We start from the raw sequence: 22,026 nt of genomic DNA, 5'->3' as shown, positions 1-22,026 counted from the left end.
TCTTTGTGTTTATGAGATTCATCCATGTAGGTTCATGTAGGTGTGGTTTGTTTGTTCCATCGTAAATGTACCACAATTTCTCCATTCTTCCATTCTACTGTTGATGGATGTTTGGGTCATTTCCAGACTAGGGCTATTATGATCAGTGTTGCTGTGAATGTTCTTGAACTTGTCTTTTGGTAAACACACATATGCACCTTTTTGGAATTGCTGGGTTAGGGCATGAATGCACTAAGGTTCATAGATACCATCAAGCAGCTCTGCAAGTGTTTTGAGCATTACTTATTGAGTTGTTTTTATTCCCTAAATATCTTCTTTGTGGTCAAGGGCAAGGTTTCATTTTATTTTGTTTTGATTTTTAAGAGGGCAGGTCCTGGATCATGTTAGAGTCCATGAATATGAAACAAAATGCAACTCATTTGGTGACTGAAGTCATTTCCTTGATCTTGAAGGTTTATACAGACGGGACTAAGAGCTGGGTCTAAGGGCTGAACCGCGTTGGTTCTTCCGTGAGGGGAGTCGGCCTGGTGGGGGAAGCCCAGCAGCGTCCTCAGTTACAGAAGAAGCAACATGGAGACAGCTGAATATGGAAGTGAAGATACTTGGTGTTTTAGTTAACCCTCCCGATACCACCTTGTTTGTGTTACTTGACCTATATATGTCTCGGTTTCTTCACTGTTAAATGAAGCTAACAATACCGATCTCCCGATTTTATATAAATGACTAAGTGAAATTGTGAATAATAAGGTGCTTAGCACTGTGTCTATCACATGGTACATATTCAGTTCACATTACTCTCCATTCTGCCCCATCTGCCAGTATAGCCCCTCCAGTCGCTCTCAATTTCTCCGCTTAACTGGCTGGCTTCAGAGATGACGCGAGGGCCGGGCGCGTACCTCCCAGCAGCCGTTTAACTAGAGCCGCCCTCCCAACAGCCTGTGTCTGCCCCGCCGCCCTCACTCCCACTTGCGAGGTCCCATGTCAGAGCCGGAGCGGCGGCCATGCACCTGAACGGCGGTTTCAGTCTACTTCCTGTTGACGGGTGATTTAGGTAGCCCTCCAAAAGTATTTTTTCCGCCTTCTTTCAAAAGACATAAGGGAAGCAGTATTTCTCTCAGTCTTGACAAGATAACTGACAGCGGGTATTTGAAGCTGACTCTTCCCAGACAGTTCGATTTTTAGAGTGTCAGATGTATTCAGCCTTTTATAGTGACTTGGTATTTCATGAAATTTAAGGAAATCAGTGACCTTTCAAAGGGGCGTGTATTTCTTGCCTCTCCTTTCTTCTTAGGATAATAAAAAATAATATTTAAAATATCTTATTAAATACCACTAAGTATCACCCCCCTTTCCAGGCGGTTTTCTGAAGCTGTTGTCTGAGGAATAGATTTATTATATGATGTTCTTGCTCTTTGCCCCATTTTCCTCCCTCAAACAGTAATGTGTTGAATTTTTAAAAATTGAGATATAACTGACATAATATTTTGTAAGTTTGAGGTTTATAACCTGTTGGTTTGATACATATTGGTTATATATTGCATTAGCTAACTGTAGCATGAGCTAACACCTTTATCAAACAATACTCTGAATTTAAAAAACATCAGAATGGGCCGATATAAGGAAGATTAAGAATTCTATCTTAAATGTAAAACTTTCTAAAAACTCTAAAAGTAGTGATTGGCCACAAGAGTGCGGGTGGAGGGCAGGAAGGAAGAGCTTCGACTAACCAATCAAAGGAGTGCTGTATAGACTACTTTAACATTTTACTTAGCAGTAGAAGGCTTCAGGACTAGGAAAAACTTTCTAAAATCCTATTTCTGGACTGGACTTTTGAAATGCCTATTTCTTCCACTAGGTTATAAATTTCCAGAAAGTGAAGCCGCATCTCTGCACTGCCATACACCTAGTCAGCTTATGGACACACAGGAAATATCTGTGGAAGGAAAGAAAAAGAAAAAAAAATTAAAGGATGAAATTATTTTTATTGTCTCAATATAAATGTGTTTATGAAATCCTGCAGGCTGAAAAATAACTTTGCTCTTGAGTTTTAAGAGAAGAAAGTAAGCTAATGTGTTTAGGAATCCCTCCTGTTTTAGTAATTGTATTTTAAGAAACAGAAACCCAGACATAGTCGCTCAAGTGGAGGCAGGGGGATAAATATACAGGGAACTCAGGAAAAGATGCGCAAGCAAACCTCAGAGAGGGCAGGTGCCAAGGAGGCTCCAGGACCCACCTCTGTGACTGTGTCACTCTCTGTGAGTTAGCTGTTCTCCTGATTTCTTGGCCTGTTTCTTTATAGCTCTGGTTTGCACAGGGCTTAATCTCAGAAAGATCTACCATGACCATTCAGCTCCAGCATCATCAGCTGCTGACAGCTTGGATTGCCTCATTGGTCCTGCTCCCAGTTTAAAATACACGTGCATGGTCAGAGGTCCCAGGTATAGGCCACCTTACACTGCTTGTCCATCTCTTGCCCAGCATGCTGTGGTGAGGGGTCATCTCGGACCGAGTCACTTAACAGAAGGCAGATTTTCTGGGAAGGGTCATTGGTGGATCTGGCACAATCAAACATTTCTAGTGTGCAAATACTTCGTGGACTAAAATTCTTATGTTGTCTGCTTTGAAATCAATCGGTATTTGAGAAGTATAATATTTATTTAACTAAAATGCTAATGCATCTCAAAAACCAACTATATAGTATCCAGACATGAATATTTAATTAGAATAGAGAGTAGCATACTTTTAATATAATATTAAAAATTATGGTCCTCAGCCCTGACCAGTGTGGTTCAGTGGGTTGGGCATGGTCCTGTGGAGTGAAAGGCCACCAGTTCGATTCCTGGTTAGGGCACATGCCTGGGTTGTGAGGTCAATACCCGGTTGGGGGCGTGTGAGAGGCAACCGATTGATATTTCTCTCTCACATGAAAGTTTCTCTCCCTCCCTTTCCCTCTCTCTATAAAGAAATAAAATATTTTTAAAAAATTATGGTCCTCAGGCTTGAAGTGGTAGCAGTGTCCCAAATTATTTCCAGGGTATAGTTTTTGCTGGTAGAGTTTTGAGTAAAAACAGCATGTGTCTTAGGTACAAATACATTATTTTAATGGTTATCTGCAAAGTAACATAACATATTTCATTGCTCTCCATCGTCTGGAAATTGGATTGTGGAAGCATCTAACTAATACCTGTTTAAAGACCTCCCTTTCAATTATGAGTAACAACAGTCCCCTGATGTATAAATCATTTAGGTTGTACAATGGAGAAGGGACACTGTCATACAGCATCAGCTGAAAGTAGTTGGAAATGAGGACTTGTTTTGGAGGGTAGGTACTTGGCTTCACCACCTAGTTTTATTCATACCCAATTTTTGCTGATAAACCCTCAAGCCTCGCTTTTTAAGCCTCTCCCGACAAGAGGGTTTCTGGTCCACGCATTGCACTAAAAGCTTTCCATACCCCCTTCCACTTGTTCTTGCCTTCTCCAAACAGACTGCCGCCCTTCGTCCTTCTCAGCTTGTAGGTTAGCCAACTTAGAAACAGTTTGTTTGGTTTTAATTTACATGAGCAGATAGCCTGATTATTCTTGTCCATCTCTATAGCAAATAGACAGATGACCTTTGCTTCTCTCAAGCCCCCATTACCTACTCTTCTTTAAAGGTCAAAGTCTTATCAGTTCTTAACATCAGTTGGGATCTCTCAGTGCAAGACCCTGGACCTCACATCCCAGGTGCTCCTCCTATGGTCTAGCAGAATGTCACCATGAAATGGCTTCCTCTGCTGCTCCTGGCATTCTTCTCTAGCTTCCCTCTCCAGGCACTTTGTTATCAGCATCCATTGTTTGGCGTTTTTAACCAAACAATGGTTTGACCTTTTCATCATTTTCCCAGGGCCTCTGCATTATATCTAGACGTACAGTAAATATGCAGCCACCAGCACTAGAATTGTTGATTGCATTAGTTAAAAAGAGGATTAATAGGACCTTCTGGTCTGCTTTTTGGATTGTCTTACCAAGGTTTTCAGAAACTCTTATTTTTTAGAAGTCCACTTGACATTTTGCTTCTTATCCATGTCCTAATAAATAGTCCATTTTGCTCTTCTTTGCTGAAGAATAATGCCAGAAAACTTTCCATTGAAAAGAGCAATTTCCTGCATGTTCCAGTGCCTCAGTGACCTATTGGATTGCAGCTTGGGCTCCAGCACAGTCTGGTGGTGGTTTCTTACTTAAGGCATTGAGTGGTCACGGTCTCGTTGTTCTCCAGCTTCCCACTGCATCTCTGGTTTATGCCAGCCGGCAGAGAGACAGGGATTCATTTGGTCCATAAGACCCCTTAATACACAGAAAAATTTGTACATTCTTAATATTCAGAATCTCCCTTTCCCTCTCTTTGTAAAAAGATGAAAGCTAGATATCCAATAGTACTGATATAGCCTATACTTTAAGTGTTCTTTTAGAATCAAAGCACATTTTATTTCATAAATAATAAGCTTTCAACTTGAAAAGTAAACAGCTTAAAATAAGTGACTATAGGTTGAACTGAATGGTGCCAGGCACATTCAAATACCATGAATCAGTCTTGAAATATGTGAAATTTTCAGGCTTTGGAAAAACAGGTCACCTTTGGCAGACAGATACTACTTTTCTTATTCACCTATCTAGAAATATGATCCAGTTCTTGTTCTTGGGGATTAACTGCTAGTGATGTGAGGGTTCTTTTCAGGGTGATGAAATGTTCTGGAATTAGACACTGGGGGTGGCTGTGTAACCTTGCAGATATACTAGAAATCTCTGGGTTGTGCACTGTGTAACGGTCGATTTTGTGGTCTTTGAATTCCATCTCAATTTTAAAAATAACTTGAGGGGGCTTGGGAAGTGCTTGTTAAACCTATAAACTCTGTGGACCCACCTGAGAGTCAAGATTCTTTGAGGATATGACCCTAGAAATCTGCATGTTTAAGAGATTTTCCCAAGTTTTTAAAGTTTCCAAGTTTAAGGAATGCTGATGTAACAGTTGTTTGTACTTATACATTGAAATGTGTTTGAGCCAAAGGACATATGCTCATTGATCATTTTAACCAGCAGGAGCAGCAGCAAAGAGTTACTGGCAGCTACGCCATGTCCCATGTGAGAGTTACCAGGTTCTCTGCCACAGACCTGTCTCTGGGGGACTGAGGACAGTGAGACAGAGAGGCATGAGGGGGTGCACTTTTCTCCCCTTAGAGTTTATTCTATTGACTAATTCTAGAAATTAAAGTCCTAGTTCACAGTAATTAATTCAGGGAAACACAAAACTTAAAGGGAACTATCTAACGCTGTTTCTGTGGTTGCTGTATTTTAGTGTTGACATAGGGGGTAAAAAGTTGGTCTGTTGATTGTGTTTCAAGGCTATTTTGCTCAGATGTTACTGTGAGCCTATCAACAAAGCCAAGTTGATAGAGAACAGATGAGTGTTTGACAGCCAGACTCCCTTGGCACTAGAGTCTGGATCAGGTCTGTTTTGCAGCAGTTCTACAGCAGGACAAATCATGATTAGCAGTAGGCAGATACTTCATTTCATGGAAATTTAAGTGAAGAGCAGGACTGAACCTTCAGCTGCCAAGCAGGGAATGAAGGTGAACCTGCATTCTTCCAATACAGGCTATTCTGAGGGAGGCAGGTGCTTATTCAGATTTTTACTTTCACTAGGTCAGAAAATGATATATGATCATAAACAGTATCCTATATATATTAAGCTTATAAATTTCTTTTGAATATCTAAAATTTTTTCTCAAAGTGTCAAAGCTTTTTATTTTACTTTATTTTTATTTTTATTTTAATCCTCACCTGAGGATATGTCTATTGATTTGAGAGAGAGAGAACGAGAGAGAGAGAGAGAGAGAGAGAGACATCAGTTGCCTCCTGTACACGCTTTGGCCAGGGATCAAACCCACTACCTAGGCATGTGTCCTGACCAAAGATCGAACCCTCAACTTTTTTGTGTATGTGGCAACACTCTAACCAGGCCAGGGCTCAAAGCTTTTTAAAAATGAAATTCACAAATAATTTTTAAAGAAAGAGAGGTGTGCCTTGATATTCCATAAACTGTCGTTGATACTAGGCACTCTTACTTTGACCAAGCCTGTTTCTTTCTTTGACAATAAAAACACATCAGATTTAAAAGATTCTACATTTATATAAATGGTTTGTTATAATGGTTTTGTTATATTTTAAGCTCAAGAGTATGCTATAGAACAAGTACTTTATTCAATTAGAGTATGGGAACATGAATGTGACTAGCTTTTTCCACTTTTTTAAATCTCATGATGTGCCTCAGATTTGGCATATCCCAGTCTGGAAAGCACAGTTACAAAAATGGTAAGCCACTGAAAGTGTAAGTTAGGGTAATGTCGTGATGATATACGTGTTTTAAAAACACATTTCTGGGGGAGCCAAAACAGTTGTGCTATAATATCAACCAACATATATTCAGCGGGAATAACAACATTAAGAATAAATGCTGCCCTGACCAGTGTGGCTCAGTTAGTTGGGCATCATCCCTCAAAACAAAAGGTTGCAGGTTTGATTCCTGGTCAGGGCACAAGCCTAGGTTGCAAGTTAGGTCCCCAGTTGGGACATGTAAGAGAAGCAACCAATTGATGTTTCTTTCCCTCTCTTTCTCCCTCCCTTCCCCTCTCTCTGATAGTAAATAAATAAAAACTTAAAAAAGAAGGAATAAATGCTGACCTCCAAAGTGTAAAGGAAGGAGTAAAACTGTCAGTATTTGAGGGTGATACAATTGATTACATACACTATTTAAAACCCTAAAAAATTCAATAAAGTTGCAGGATACAAAATCAATATACAAAAAACCTGTTGTTTTTCCATACACTAACAACAAACTATGAAGAAGATAAATTTAGAAAACAATTTCATTTACAGTTGCATCAAAAAGAATAAAGTACATACGAATACATTTAACCAAAGAGGTGAAAGACTTGTCCACTGGAAACTATAAGTCACTAATGAAAGAAACTGAGAAAGACAAATAAATAAAAGGTGATTCTGTGCTCATGGGTTGGAAAAATTAATATTGTTAAGATGCCTGTGCTCCCTGAAGCAATCTACTATCAAAATTCCAGTAGCATTTTTTACAGAAATAGAACATACCATCCTAAAATTTGCATAGACCCACAAAAGACCTCAAATAGCAAAATCCATCTTGAGAAAGAAGAACAAAGCTAGGGGCACCATGCATCCTCATTTCAAACTATATTACAAAGCTATAATGATCAAAACAGTATGGTAGTGGACTAAAAACAGGCACACAGATCAATGGAACTGAATACAGTGCTCAGAAATAAACCTACCACATATATGGTCATTAATCTATAACAAAGGAGGCAAGAATATACAATGGGGAAAGGACAGCCTCTCCAGGAAATGGTCAGCCACATGCCAAAGAATGAAACTAGACTACTGGCTTACACCAGACACACACATTAACTCAAAATGGATTAAAGACTTGAATTGTAAGACCTGAAACTATAAAAATCATAGAAGAAAACATAATTACTAAGCTCCCTGACATTTGGTCTTGGCAATGATTTTTTAGTCCTGACTCCAAAACCAGAGGCAAAGAAAATAGAAATAAACAAATGAGACTGCATCAAACTACAAAGGTTCTACACAGCAAAGGAAACCACCAATGAAATGAGAAGGCAACCCACTGAATGGGAGAAAATATTTGCAAATTACATATTTGATAAGAGCTTAATATCCAAAATATATAAAGAACTCCTACAACTCAATAGTGAAAAAAACAAAACAAAACAATTCAATTAAAAAATGGGCTGAGGTCCTGATGAAATACACAGATGGCCAACAGACACGTGAAAAGATGAGCTCTCCATCACTGATCGTCAGAGAAATGCAAATCAAAACCACAGTGAGACCTCACCTCACGCCTGTTAGAGTGACTTCCATCAAAAACAAACAAGCAATAAAAGAGCAAGTGTTGGTGAGGATGTGGAGAAAAGGGGACCTTTGTGCAGCTGTTATGGAAAACAATGGAGGTTCCTCAAAATATTAAAAATAGAACTACCATATATCCAGCAATTTCACTTCTGGGTATTTATCTGAAGAAAAGTAAAACACGGATTTGAAATGGTATCTGCACACCCTACCATGTTCATTGCAACATTTCAATAACCAAAACGTAGAAACAACCGAAGTGTCCCTTAGTGGGTGAGTGGACAACGATGATGAGGAGGAGGAGGAGGAGGAGTGTGTGTATAAATGAAATTTACTCAGCCATAGAAAAAAAGAGAATCTTGCTCCTTGCAACAACATGGATGGACCTTGAGGGAATTATACTAAGTGAAATAGTCAGAGAAAGACAAATACCATATGATTTATGTGTGGACTCTAAAACAAAATAGAACAGAACAAAAAACCACTCAGTATATACAGAGAAGAATTGGTGGTTGCCAGACTAGGGGATGGAGCGGGTGGGGGAAGTGGAAGAAGGGAGTTAAATGTACAAACTTCTAGTATGAAAAAAATAAGTCTCGGGGATGTAAAGCACAGCATGGTGGCTGTAATTAATGATACTCTATTGTATATTTAAAAATTGCTAAGAGAGTAAATGTTACAACTTCTCATCACAAGAAAAATAATTTGTAACTGTGTATGGTAGTCAATAGTAACTAGACTTACTGCGGTCATCATTTAGCCGTGTGTACAACTATTGAATCATGATGCTGTACATGCGAAACTCATCTAAACTGTTAAATATGCCACAATTAAAAGCAAATTAAAAAAGAAGGCATGCCGATGTTGGAGACTGTGGCTTTTACAAGTCTGAACTCTAGCACTTGTGCCTTTTATCTTTTGTTGTAAGAATACATTTAAGAGTATGTGGTATAATGCCAGATTGTCTAACAGCACTACATTGTTGTGGAATTATAGGGGTGGGAACACATTATAAAAGGTAAGCAAAATTTTTAGATTAGATTCCTTTCGATACGCTTTTCTTTTATGTGATTTCTTGTGTTTGGGGAGAAGGGTTTTATAGAATACATTAGTTAGTGAATTGTATTATGTCAGGAATATAACTAGATGTTTGAAGGTTGGGTTATCAAAGGCGTACATGGGAGTCCAAAGGGACTCACGAGCAATTTCAGAAGCATTAAGGAGGAGTGAAAAGTGGGAGACTCTAACAGAGTACCTAGAGCGCTTCGCAGGAGGCCAGGAGAGCCAGAAATGGAACAGCATGTGCTTCCAAATTGTTCTGAAGAGAGGCTTTTTCTTTTGTCTCTAGAAAATTCTAACTAATAGCTCATCAGTTCAACATCCAGGAGATCAGAGATACTCACAGAAAGGAATGCCTTATTTATTCCTCCACCATTTATTTGTTTAATAAATAGTGAACACCTATGATGTCTTGACACTGAGCTACATCTAACAGATGCCATGGTGAACGGAACAGACATTGTCTTTGCATTCATGGAGCTAACAGGCTAATGGGGAGACATAATAAATAAATACAAAAACACATGTAACTGTAACCTATGCACCAAACATAGGAGTACCTGAATGTATAACGCAAGTATTATTGGGTGTAAAGGGAGTCGTTGATAACAATACAATGATAGTGGGGACTTTCATACCCCACTACCATCAATGGACAGATCACTCAGACAGAAAACTAATAAGGAAATGATGGCTTTAAATGTCACATTAGATTAGATTGACTTAATAGACATTAATATGATCATACATTATAATAAATGCTATGAAGGGGAAGCACAAGCTGCCTCAAATTTTGTACTAAGTAAGCCTATTTTAGATCAGGGTTTCAAGAACGGTCTCTGAGTAAGTGACATTTCAAGCTGAGATCTGAGAGATGAGTAGGAGAATTCCCACGGATGGGTGGGGGAAATACACGTGTGAGGCTCTCGGGTGGGAGGAACTAAAAGAAAGCCAGAACTTCTGGAATAGAGAGAGCAGTTGGTCAACGGGTGGGTGGACCTGACCATACCAGAGCTTGTTGGTCCCATGGAGGGGCACATGGGGCTTTCTCCCAAGGGAAGCGCGAAGCCATTGGAGATCGTTCAGCATGGAACTGCACAGTCTGACTGAAATGTCTCAGAGATGGCCAGGGCTGTTGGGGATGCCCGGGCGCGGGGGGCGGCGGTAAGGAGGTGGGGGGGCAGTTAGGGGCTGTGTCCGCCTAAGAAACGGGGGCCGCTAGTCAGAAGTGTCGGCAGAGGAGAAGGGGGTGGCAGATGGGTTCCCACGCGGGGGCAGAGGCCATGGCTGTTGTTAAGGGCATGGTGAGGGGCTGGGGGCTCTGGTGGATGCTGACCGCTTGGTGAGGGCGGGTGAGGCCCGGCAGAACAGGACTGGAGTGGGTCAGAAAAGGGCGTGTACCTATAGCCAAGAGCATTTTGCGAATTTTTCCTTTATGTGTTGTTTGGTCCTAAAATGAATTTGTGCAATGGAAGGTCAAAGCTAACTGTAAGTTGAACTCCTAAGAAGTATTGTTGCTGCACATTACCCAGGTTAAATACCTGTCTGGGACAGTGGAAATCATTACCCCTTTCCCAAGCACTGCATCCATAGCTTGAGAAAGAGGAATATAGTGCAGGAAAATTGTTGATGAGTTGTTGCTGGTTTGTTTTTTTTTTTTAACTTCTGAGAACATGATCTCCTATTTTCTCCCCCACAAGTTTTGTGTTTGGAAAAAGAGAATTAGTGGAATTTAGACTTACAAATTGGAAGCATCAGTAATGTACAATCTTTTATGTCACTTTTTATTTTTGTCTTTCAACCTTTCACTTCTACAACCTCTGTAGAAGTTGTGTCTATGGAATTTCTTTTCTGTCTTTTTTGCGAAAGTATAGTCCAGGTGCTTTACGTTTCCAAGAACGAAATGGCCTCCAGAGCGGTGGCTACTGCTCGCCGGCTTATGTGTGTGAGCAGAGGGGCTCCCCCGTCCGTCGGGCGTTCAGATCTGCGCGCTCCCAGGTTTTGCCAGGTCCGGGGCAGTGCTCGGGAGCGTTGCAGCCAGAAGAACTGTGATGCGGTTTGGTGGCAAAAAAATATAATTCAGCGTGAACTGTGGGTGACAGTAGCACTTTATCTCATTGATTTAAAATCAGTTTTGAAGCTATAATAATTATTTTATTGTCCTTAATTTATATTAGACTTGTTTGTTCAATAATTTGGCACTTGCATTTTTCCCTTTTAATTTTTATTCTTCCAAACATCTCTGCTGCGTTGGGGTTTTCATGAGAGGATTCATGTTAGGATTAATAGGGATTAATACCTCTATTAATAAGCTCTATTTGTAAATTGATTTGCAGCAGACTTTTTATAAATTAGGATACCTTTTCCTCTTTTATTTTCTCATACAATTTTTGATTAGCAAGCCTGGATCAAAAGAAACTTCTTCATCTACAGTGAATTTCAAAATGAAGTCTTTTAAATTATCTGTCACTATTACAGAGCTAATTAGAAAATTGGAGTTATTTTTGCAAAGATGCCAATTTTGACAGCTTGATCTTTGTGACTTTTTATCATTCTTTCACTGATGCATGGAGCCATCTGCTACTTGTGAGAAGTAGATTATATTTTGAATTACTAGGCAGAATAGATATATATGGTCAAAAAGAAGTGGATCTCAGATTTTAATGGACATTTGACGCAGCTCGCGGGCCCGTTTAAATGCCAGTTCGGATTCAGGGCTGGTGGTTCGGGGCCACGGACCCGAGCGCCTGCACAGCAAGCCCCGACCGCGGCGGTGCCGCGCCGCAGCAAGGCTTGGAAAGCAACAGCCAGAAACCACAGCCAGTGAAGACCTGGTCTTCCTTTGCACACAGTCAGTCTCATGCACCAGGCGCCAGAACGGCATTTCTCCGGAGAGGAGGGGAGGACTCTGGAGGCTCCCTCCAGAGGACACAGCAGGCCAATTCATTCTACACCCCCTGCAGTAATGCCGTGCGGAGAATTGTGTTCAGGACTCAGCCACGGACGCCCGAGCACTGTCATCCCCACGCCCTGCAGCCTCTGCTGCTCCACTGGAACCTGCTCAAAATCCAGCTGCAACTTTTACTTCTATTTGCAAGGCACTACTCATTTATTTCCACTGATATTGCCTTTAAAATTTTGCCGCATTAAAAAATGAAAAGCTGAACAAATTAGTTCCAGTACATAGGTTCTAGAACAGTTACTTGCCTGAAGACTGTTTTTTGGGGAGTTGACCATACAGTGATTCCCCCCCCCCCCCCCGCCAGCTGACGGTAGACACGCACACTCCTGTTTCCCGCGCACCCGTGTGGAGTCACAGGGCAATGTCACCGTCCACCCCTTCTCTGAGCAGGTGGTGCGTTGCTCCGACATGAGGGGCCCCTGAGCACAGTCACACAGTCTCAGGGTCCTAAAGGAAATTAAAACAGGCACAAACCCAGTTCTGCTTCCGGACATAGGAACTTGATTAAAACGTAAAAATTTGGCCTAAAGAAAAATTTAATGGACAGAACCTTTCTTCCAAATTCAACCTTAAGTAGAATAGCGTTGACTGTCCCATGCCCGTCCACCTCCTGGGCGGTGGCCTCAGGGACCAGCTACGCAGACAGGCAGCGCGCCGCCCTCAGAGGCACTGCCGCGAGGCCCCCGGGGTCCTGAGGCCGTGGGAATGGAGAGGCCGCAGCCCTGACGTGCTGTCTGCACACACTGAGGTGTCCCTCTGCGGGGAGTACTGCTCCTCACGCGTAGGATGTCTCGAAAAGGAGCTTTCATTTTGGTAACGTTTTCAGGATTTTGAATTCTCTTGCCTTTCTCAACATTTGTGAAAATTAGATCACATTGCTTGGGGACAAATATATATATTCCAAAAGATAATTCAGAAAACAAAGACCTTTATACCCTCGATCTCCACCATGAGGAGGCCCTTCTCCATGCCGCTCCTGGCTGTCCATCTTTACTTTCATTCACAAACTCACCGCTGTTTCAGTCTGCAAGGGGCCTGGAAACCCCTCCAGTCATAAAACAGCTGGATTCTCTAGGCGCAGTCTGTAAATGAGCCCTGGTTTCCTAACCGTGCCCTGGTGACGTTGGTGCCCGTCTGGTGAACTAGCGCTCAAAGACAGCCATGCTTTTATAAATCCATTCAGTCTGCCCTCAGTTTGAAACTAGAACATCAAGTGTTCTGACAATATTTAAATCATAAAGAATAATGGATTGTCAGACTGGGAAAGTACTCTATGGGTAGGTTGAGCCTATAACCCTTATTTAAAAGAAGGGGGCTTGTGTAAGTCTGGCAGGGAAGGTGATCAGACCCATAGCTGACCTCAAGCTCAAGCAGGAGTAGACAGCCTTGTAGTCGGGCTTACAGTTAATAGTCGGAAGGTGGTAGGTAGTTCTTCAGCAGTAGCCTGTGCTGTTTGGACCTATGCTACAGCATGCTCTCTAGTTTTATTTTTTTTATTAGGAGATTTATGAAGGCCTTGAGGGGAGTTCATAGGCAAACAACAGAAGAATTTGCAATTAGTACATATGAGGACAGATGACAAGAATTGAGAATATTAAACCTTGAAAAGCGTGCCTTCCAAAGCATCTTCAGCGACAGGGAGAAGTTGCACTCGGGTGCTCCCCACTCTGAGGATGGGCCGGAAGGAAGGGAATGTGTGCAGTAGCAAAGGGCAGCCGTCGGACGAAAGGCAGGGCCACACGGTGAAGCCACGGAACCTGGAGCAGGACGGGCATTCGGCTTCCCCGTCGCCTTCCCCACAGTCCCTGCTTGTTATCACTGTTTCCTGTGCTTGGGATTTGACATCTCAAGGCCCAGGGCGGGGCGCCTCCAGAGATCCTGTCCACTCAGCGACCTTGCTCCGTGGGCCTCCTGGTGACGGCGACCGCTCGGGCAAGATAAGCAGCCTCCCACTGAGCTCGGCTTCGTTGAACTAAATGTTTCAACTCCAACTAGCAATTTAGGAATAAATGCCAAAGACTTAGGTAGTGAGCTCCTCCCATTTTCTAGAAGCAAAACCTACCGGTTTTTAAGGTTTGTTAATCCTTTGATCAGCCTCTCCTGCCATGCCAGCTGCTTCCATCTCCTTCTGACGCAAGCTCATCCTTTTATGGCTGAGACTTTGGGCTGATTAAATTGATCGGGAAGTTGGAGAGACTGTTTTCAAGAAGTTATACAAGAATGTATAGGTCAGTTATCAAAATATGTAGCAATTTCCTTGAGACCTTCAATGACTGATATGCCTTATAACATCCTGGGAAGTTCAGTCCTGAGGACTTCCCTGTGATAACGTGTCAGACACGTACTGCGTAACTGAGCGTCAGGCACTGTTCCAAGCGCCTTACAGACAGTAACTCGTTCCCTCCTCACCGCTGCTCTGAGAGGCAGGTGCTGTTTCTGAGGAAACCGAGGCAGAGAGAGTAAACCAGGGCTCTGAGTCGGACAGGAGGAGCTGGAAGGTCAGCTGTGACCTCGGAAGGCTGGGCCCAGAGTACAGCTCATACCCTCTACTCTGCTGACTCTCCAGAAAGACAGAAAGGCAGGAAGGGGATCCGACTTGGAGGGAAATGAGGGCCCTTTATGTGGCCCTGGCACCTCTGGAACTGACAATAGCGTGGACCAGGGTCTGGGCCGTTGCAAGGGCCAAGGCGAGACAGCAGGCAGGGGAGCCCTGGCCCTCCCCCCAACCTCAGGCCTCTCAGCCGAGGCTTCCAGGCAAACTGGGCCCCTGAAAACCAGCTGGAGACTGGATGGAGAGGATGAAGGTCAGCTGGTGGGCGGGAACTGGTGGAAGTTCTTCATCAGGACGAAGGGCCTCTAGCTGGGACGGTCGACTGAAGCCCGCAGCTGAGGGGCAGCGCGATCCAAGCCGCATGGCTGGGAGGGGAGCAGAAGGGCGGTCGCCGGTGCTCGTGGCCAGCAGGGTGTCTTCGCAGGAACTATGAAGTGCTTCCCGGGCCACGCCCCTCCTTGCTTACCCAGGGTGGCATTACCTGTTATATTTTCACGTCCTGTCCGAATCTGGGGCCTGCTGTCGTAGGTGTCCTTGTAGAGATATGAATGTTAGCCTGTGCTAAGCAGTCCTCAGAATGGCTCGGAATCTGACGAATACCTGTCAAAACCTCTGATTTCATTTCTTTCCCTTATTTTTACCTGCCTTGTTTCTGAAAGGTCTATTTAATTCAGACATCACTGACCTCTAAGGATTCTTCCCAAGGACACAGATATATGTCTATTTAGTACTTCATTTATAAACAAGGGCAAGTCAAGCAAAGGTAAAAAAATAATTACCCACGAGTAGGCAGAGGCATTCATATGTTAGATTTATTTCTCCCCATTCTTGGGCTCTCTTCTCCACAACTCTACTTATAAAAAACTAACAAAGAAATCTATAATAAAAGGGAAAATATATAATAAAACTGGGGGAAGGAAGGGTGGGAATCACTCAAATTTTGTCATATTTTATATTCCATTATTGAACGAATAGAAGACTTAAGGGACAACGCAGCCATGAGAGTTTTAAAACGTCAGGACTTGTAGCAGAGGCCGCTGTGGAGTCCCTGTAATCTTCTTTAGGCTGCCGCCTGGTTTTCAGTGCTACACTCCTGACCTCTAGTGGTCATCTAGCAGCAAAAACCAACAACCCAAAAGACCTATCGTTTCACTGGTTACTCCATCAAACCCTGTTACAAAAGATTGAACTTTTTAAAGCACTTATAATATGAGAAGCAGAATATGGTAAAATACTTCTTGGCTAATGTGTTACAATATTCTTGCCATAGAGCCTGTATTTAAGAGCAGCCAACATTTACTTTCTATTTGCATGGTAATTACTTTCTTCTTTCTGTGGAAAAATACACTGCTTTGCAGATCACAGAAGTAAGAAATTTATCAGGGAGGAGCCCGGGGGGCTCTGTTCTGATAACCCGCCCACCAGGCCCCCGGGGCCCTGAGACGGCCACGTTGGAGTGAGACACTGGTAACGCTCAGCCTCCTGAGAAGCTGCCCGGCCCAGCGTCGCTCTGTGGGATGCGTGCCAGGAGTCTGTCGTCTCAATTTAGTCATGAGGAAACGGCACGCAGGTCCCACTGAGGGACATTCTATAAAGTAACTGGCCGGTACTCTTTTCAAAAGTGTCACGTTCATGGAAGACAAAGGCTGGAAAGGGCTCCAGATGAAAGGAGGCCGAGGAGACGCGGCGACTGAATTCAGGGCACGGTCCAGCATTGGGTCCTGGTCCGGAGGAAGGGCGTCAGCGGGACATTCGGCAGAATTTAAACACTGCTTTCCTGGGTTTGATAGTTACTCTGTGGTTACGTACAATGTTAACATTTGATGAAGCCTGGTGAAGGATATGCAGAGGTTCTTGGTACAGTTTTTGGCATTTGTTATCTAAATCTGAAATCATTTCAAAAATTAAAAGCAACCTTTTACTTTGTTCACAATTTCCTAAGTCAGGAATTTGGGGATGGCTCAGCTGTGTGGTTCGCGTCGGATTCACGTGGCTTTCACTGGGGCGCCTGGGCCTGGGGGGCGTCACTGCAGGATCATGTTTTCACTCACGGATCTGGCACCTGCGTGGCCCCCGCCCTCTTTCTTATGGCTGGTGTCTCATCCCGCAGGCCCTGTCATCTTCGTTTGACTTCTTCGGGCATGCGGTCTGAGTGTAACTGCACGTCTTACCTGCGGGCTGGCTTCCAAGAGCGAGTGCTCCAGGAGACAGGCCTGGGACCTGTCGGTCCACCGGCCTGGGCCAGGACATTGGCACGGCCTCACGTTCCCCACAGTCTGCCCAAGGTAGTAGCACAGTCTGCCCAGGTTCCAGAAGGGAGGACGGAGACCCCACCTGTCAGTGGCAGAAGTGTCAAAGAATTATGACAGCCTTTAATTCATCACAGATATCTTACAGAAGTCTCACTGAATTTGCAGTGGAGATGGGGTTAGATGTAAAAGCAGGAAGGTTTTCTGTTGCTTGTTTTCCTGGCAGGTATAAGTTCTAATCCTGGGTTTACCATTTACTAATAGTTTGATGTTTCTGAGACTGTTTCTTCATCTCTGAAGTGGTAGAAATAACACATAGGCTATGGAGCTGTTGAGAGAATTAAGTGAGAAATATATATGAAATAGAAGATCTAGTTGGCAGTAACTGTGTGAACCTAATAACTGCTAGTGTTGATTGAATACTTAGCAAGTGCTTAGTACATTAATATGTTTTTATACGTGGTCTCATTCAGTCCTTCCCCTTCCTGGGGTGGGATGTCCCATGCCAGAGAGGTCAGAAAGAGAAGCACCCATCTCCTCTGGCTCGAGCCGTATTCGCCTGTGGGTCTGCCTCGGCTGCTTCTGGTGTGCTCATTTCTCACGGCTATTGTTAGGGCCTCCACCTTTGCGTACCACTGATTTCTGTTTTGAGCCGCGAGGACCCAGGTGCGGAGGCACACGTGGCACTTTGACATCACCTTTTCAGCATTTGTTCCCAGTGCTGTTGGCATCATTTCTGACAGCTCCTCATGCAGCCTGTCAGCTCCCCGAGCCCACGATCGCTTGCTCATCAGAGCCACAGTGCACGCTGTCTGTTTCAATGAGTGCTCTGCTCTCAGCCTTGCTTGGTGCAGGATTGTGGGAGCGCAGTTGTTGGCCTCCCCAGGAACACGATGATCTGCACTTGGGAGCAATTATTTAATTTGGGGCAATTACTCGTGGGTGTTCTTTAAGTGAACACTTTTGTAGGCTGTGACTGAATTCTGAAACAGCAGCTTCCTGATCTGATCTCAATCTGTTGTCACTGGAGGAAGGTGGGACCCTTTCTTTCCCCAACAAGCTGGTTATTGCCTCACAGCCTGTGAGTGGTCAGCTACTTTTGTGAGTATTTTCGACTTGGAGACACATAATAAAATTGGGTTTCGGTAGAAGTCACCTATTTGTTATCTTTCTGTTCTCTGCTCTCAAAATTTACGTCCCTTGAAATGGAAGGAATCATTTTAGTCCTTTTAGGAATTAGAGGTCACATGAAATAATACCCAGCTAAGGGGTATATTCGCTCATTCACTTGTCCATTGAGCCATCTTCTCTAACTTAGTGGCTGAGAGTGTAGAGTGAGCACTGCTTAGGTTAAAATCCACTTACTAACTGTGTGACCTGGAGATTAACTCCTCTACATCTAAATTTCCTGTGTGTAAAATAGAATCTAGGGTTGTCATGGGATTATATAAGGGCATGTTTTCACTATAGTTAGTTCAGATCTTGGCACATAGAAAATATTCAGTGGATGCTACTTATTTTCTTGCTCTTGGAGGTAGACCTTGTATTATAATAAGTAACCATAACAACATATTTACTTGTTGCTTCTGCTCTGAACAATTCTCCAAATGCTTTACCCTTTGAGTCCTATTAGGAAACCTTACTCCCTCCCCTTTTAGCAACAAACAAATTGCTGGAGATTACATATTCCTAAAAAGGAGAGACATCTCGAAAATGTATAACATCCTTTTCTTCTAAAAGTACATTTCAAGAAATGAATTTCAGCTCAATTAGGCAAAAGTTGGATTATGTGAGAGTAGGCGGAAAGTGAGGCGGCAGCGGGGGGTTTGGGTTGATTTCACGGTGCTCAGAGGAGTGGCGCATGGTCCGCTCAGTTCCCCTTCCCGCTGGCTGGGAGGCGGAGGACCGCAGCCTGCATCGACGTACCATCCTAAATCCGGCCCGTGTGTAGGTTTTTGTAATTTAATAACACCTCTAACTATGGTCCTAAATGAGGATGTCTTATCTAAAAGAAAAAATAGATATTTTAAAATACACAGCTAAGGTTGTCTTTGTTTTTCTTCTCTTAAGAAATGAGGACATGTTTTTGTAGTGAAATAAAGATCTTGAGAGAATAGCAAGTTCTTCCTGGCTTTCAACAACTCAGAGGTCTGAAAGGGTCCTTGTTTCCATAGTCTGGCCACACTGTTCTAGTTTAGTTTAAGGTTGTGAAGTCTTTACTTTTCTTGTTTTTATTTTTTGTTTTTTTGTTTTTAATGGATAATGTCCAGAGCTTCAAGCAGATGCAATAATACCTGACTATTCTGAACTTGTTTAAAGAGTTTATACATATACCTTTTTTTTTCTGTAACTGCAAGTCATCTCTTTAGCTTCCCAAACTTAAAAAATTATCTGCTTTTCTTTTAAAACAAATACTCCTTAGGCATAGTATTCATTAACACAGCGGGATTATCATGATGAACTAATGTTAACTATTGAAGGGTTATTGACCCCACTAAATGGGCTAAGATTGCTATAAATTTTATAGTTTTTTAAAAGTGTATTTTCTATTTCCATCAGATCTAATGTTTTAATTATGGCAACTGTCCTTAAAGGCTATCTGTTTCTAATCCCATCTAGCACACACTTTGGTGTTAGTGTGCTACTTCTAGTATCTATAAACTATAAAATCATATCACCAAGCTAATTTGAGTAAATGTTTCTCTTGGTGTTGGTAAGAGCTATTTTGGCTATTTGGAGATCATTAATTTTTTTAAATTTCTAAGTTCTTGTTTGCATTTTTCATAGCTCAGTTGTCCAGTACTTTCACTTTGAGATAAGTGAACAAAAGAGGTTCTTACTATAGTTTGATGATGACTTTGTAATTGGTTTAGCTGGGTCTGTATGGAAAAGAAGAATTCCCAGAAGATTGGGCAGAGCTAGTGCAGTTCAATCATTCGGTCCTCACACAAGCAGTTAGTGTGTCCGCTACACCAGCACTGTGTGGTGAAAATGCCATTACTAGGTGATAGGGGAGTTGGGGGGTATCGCTCACCTACTACTAAATACAGATCTATACCCGTAGACTAGTCAAGTTCATGTTGTGACGAATATGAATTATAACACATGTTGTTGTAAGAATCTGTGAACTTTCAATATTCCTGTGAACACAGGGAGGAGGGGGAGCGTCAGGAGGGGAGGTCGAGTACACAGCAGAGTTGGTTGAACCCGGAGAGGCGTTTGCAGAGAGCGCGCTGAAGGGATAGGGAAGAGGGGGGTGGGGAGCCCAGGAGAGAGGACCAGGCATCAGGAGGCCTAGAGAACTAGAGACGGAGAGCCTTGCGTTTTCAGCGGGACTAGGAAAACAGGACACACAGGCCGATTCAGTCCCGACGGGCTGTGCACAGGCACGCGGGCTGTGAGGCCTCCGCAGCGCCGGGCAAGGGTGACGCGGTGGGCGGTGTGGGCCAGGCGGCAGGCCTTCTCTCGGTCTGCGGGCTTTGGCCGCCGCGGGCAGCAGTTAGTGGGTGAGGATGCAACTTTGCTAAAGCAAAATGTGCCTGATAGTAACCCAAGTTTCTGATCCACCAGAGTCTTCTTTCTTCTTTCTACTTGGCGACAGTGAGCAAAACCAGTCTAGGGCCATTGCTTGGTGTGGTGATGAACGGTGCCTGTCTGTTTCTGTCTCCTGGCCTGATTACACGTCCTTCCAACTGCTTTTCTTTCCTTAAAGAATTAACCTACGCAAAGTGAAAACTTCAGCCAAATGTTTTGTTCATCATTTTCCCTTCCACCCTCACGTTGGATTTTCGGTGGCTGTGGAAGATTACGTCAGCAAATTATGGTAGGAGTGCACTCACTCTGAGGTACCTAATCCCTCTCCTCACTTCTGATTTTGGAGACAGAAAAAGGGTGGCTTGTGAGAACGCCTTTGCATAATACACCTGATACAGCTCCATTTCCAAAAGGCAGGCAGGTTCCATTTGTGGCCGAGGCCAAGAGGGTGCATCTCACAGACCCCGGCCTTGTGAGTGACGTCAATTCACAGCCAACTCCGACGTGAAAGGCCTTTCTTCTTGCATACAGTAGCTTGCATGGCGAGGAAACAGCGTATTCTGTGGCAACCTTATTTCTGATTCTGTCATCCTGAGTATCTAAGACTCCCTCTCTCTTGAACTTAATACCTAAACATCTCTTCAGAATGAATTGTGAACGCAGAACTCACGGCTCAGCTCCAGTATGGCTTCTTAACAAGCTACATAACTTGTTTATTCCTCAAGAAATGCTGCTCTGGCTTTCAGGAGGGAAAAGAAAAGAAAAGCAAGTCTAGCAGATAGGTCTTAATTACCACCTCTAGTTTACAAATATTGCTTGAGAGCAAGAGATGAGATAAACAGCAGCGAGAGCAGTGGCGGAAACCCGGGGTGGCGCTGCCCGCTGCCCGCTGCCCGCTCCGCACACGGTCTGCCCTGCGGTCAGCAGCAGCCTTCCCGTCGAGTTTGGTTTTGTCGCCTGCCAGTGTAACCACACCCCCCACCCCGCCCACAGACCCAGAGTTTCAGTTAATAATTTTAGACTTTTGCATTGCTGCCCTCTTGACCTTGGAACTTGACTTTTGCAATCTTTAGACCATACAAATACTTTAGAAATGGATGGAAGGAAAATGATTTATTGTAAAAATAATGATTTTATGTGAACATTAATTAAATAACACCTAAAATTTGCAATAAGCCTCTCAGAGAAAGAACATATGTTTTTAAAAAATCTCACTATTTGTTTAAGTATTACTGTGTGTGAAAATGATGTGCCGGGAGTCTTGGGAAAAGACTTAATAAAATACTGCTGTATGTGGCAATATTGATTTCGGCTCTTTTTTTAAATTTCAGGGTTTGAACATAATCTTTCATGTGGCCTTGGCTCTTCTAAAGGTAAGTCTGTTCTTATTTCTAAGTCACCAGACTCTCTGACCTCTGTGCCCTTGGACCTGGCCTAATTCAGCTTCCAGCCTCTGCCTCATTTTAGATCCTTGAACATACAAGAAAGGACCTCTGATCCTGCCCCGTCCTCCTATCCTCTTTTGTTATTGCTTATTTAGAATTTGTTTCTTTGTTTTTCTTATCATCTATCATAGCACTCATTCCAGTAACTTAAAAAAAGGGTTTCATTCATATGAGTTAGATGCTATAAGAAAAAAAGCTAAAACCCGTTTCTGTCAAAGTGACGCCAGCTTTTTTCTTAAACTACTCCTTACGGTAATAATATCCCCGGAGGCACCAAACA

The 22,026-nt window shown here is 43.0% G+C and overlaps 1 protein-coding gene across 5 annotated transcripts in view; it reads left to right on the top strand.

Annotated features, from left to right (window-relative positions):
• Positions 1–22,026, top strand: part of RABGAP1L (RAB GTPase activating protein 1 like) — a 439,381-nt gene that overhangs the window by 278,819 nt on the left and 138,536 nt on the right. For all 5 annotated transcript variants that reach the window (XM_054587734.1, XM_054587732.1, XM_054587733.1 and 2 more), the window contains one exon: positions 21,633–21,674. In XM_054587734.1, the coding sequence (XP_054443709.1) occupies positions 21,633–21,674 (42 nt within the window). The remainder of the gene's footprint in view (positions 1–21,632; positions 21,675–22,026) is intronic.

Source organism: Pteronotus mesoamericanus, unplaced genomic scaffold (genome assembly GCF_021234165.1).
Source record: "Pteronotus mesoamericanus isolate MK-2021 breed Mesoamerican mustached bat unplaced genomic scaffold, CSHL_Meso_final scaffold_1186, whole genome shotgun sequence".
NCBI classification, from domain to species: domain Eukaryota; kingdom Metazoa; phylum Chordata; class Mammalia; order Chiroptera; family Mormoopidae; genus Pteronotus; species Pteronotus mesoamericanus.
Note: the sequence above shows the minus strand (reverse complement) of the source record. Positions and strands in the feature narration are given on the sequence as shown.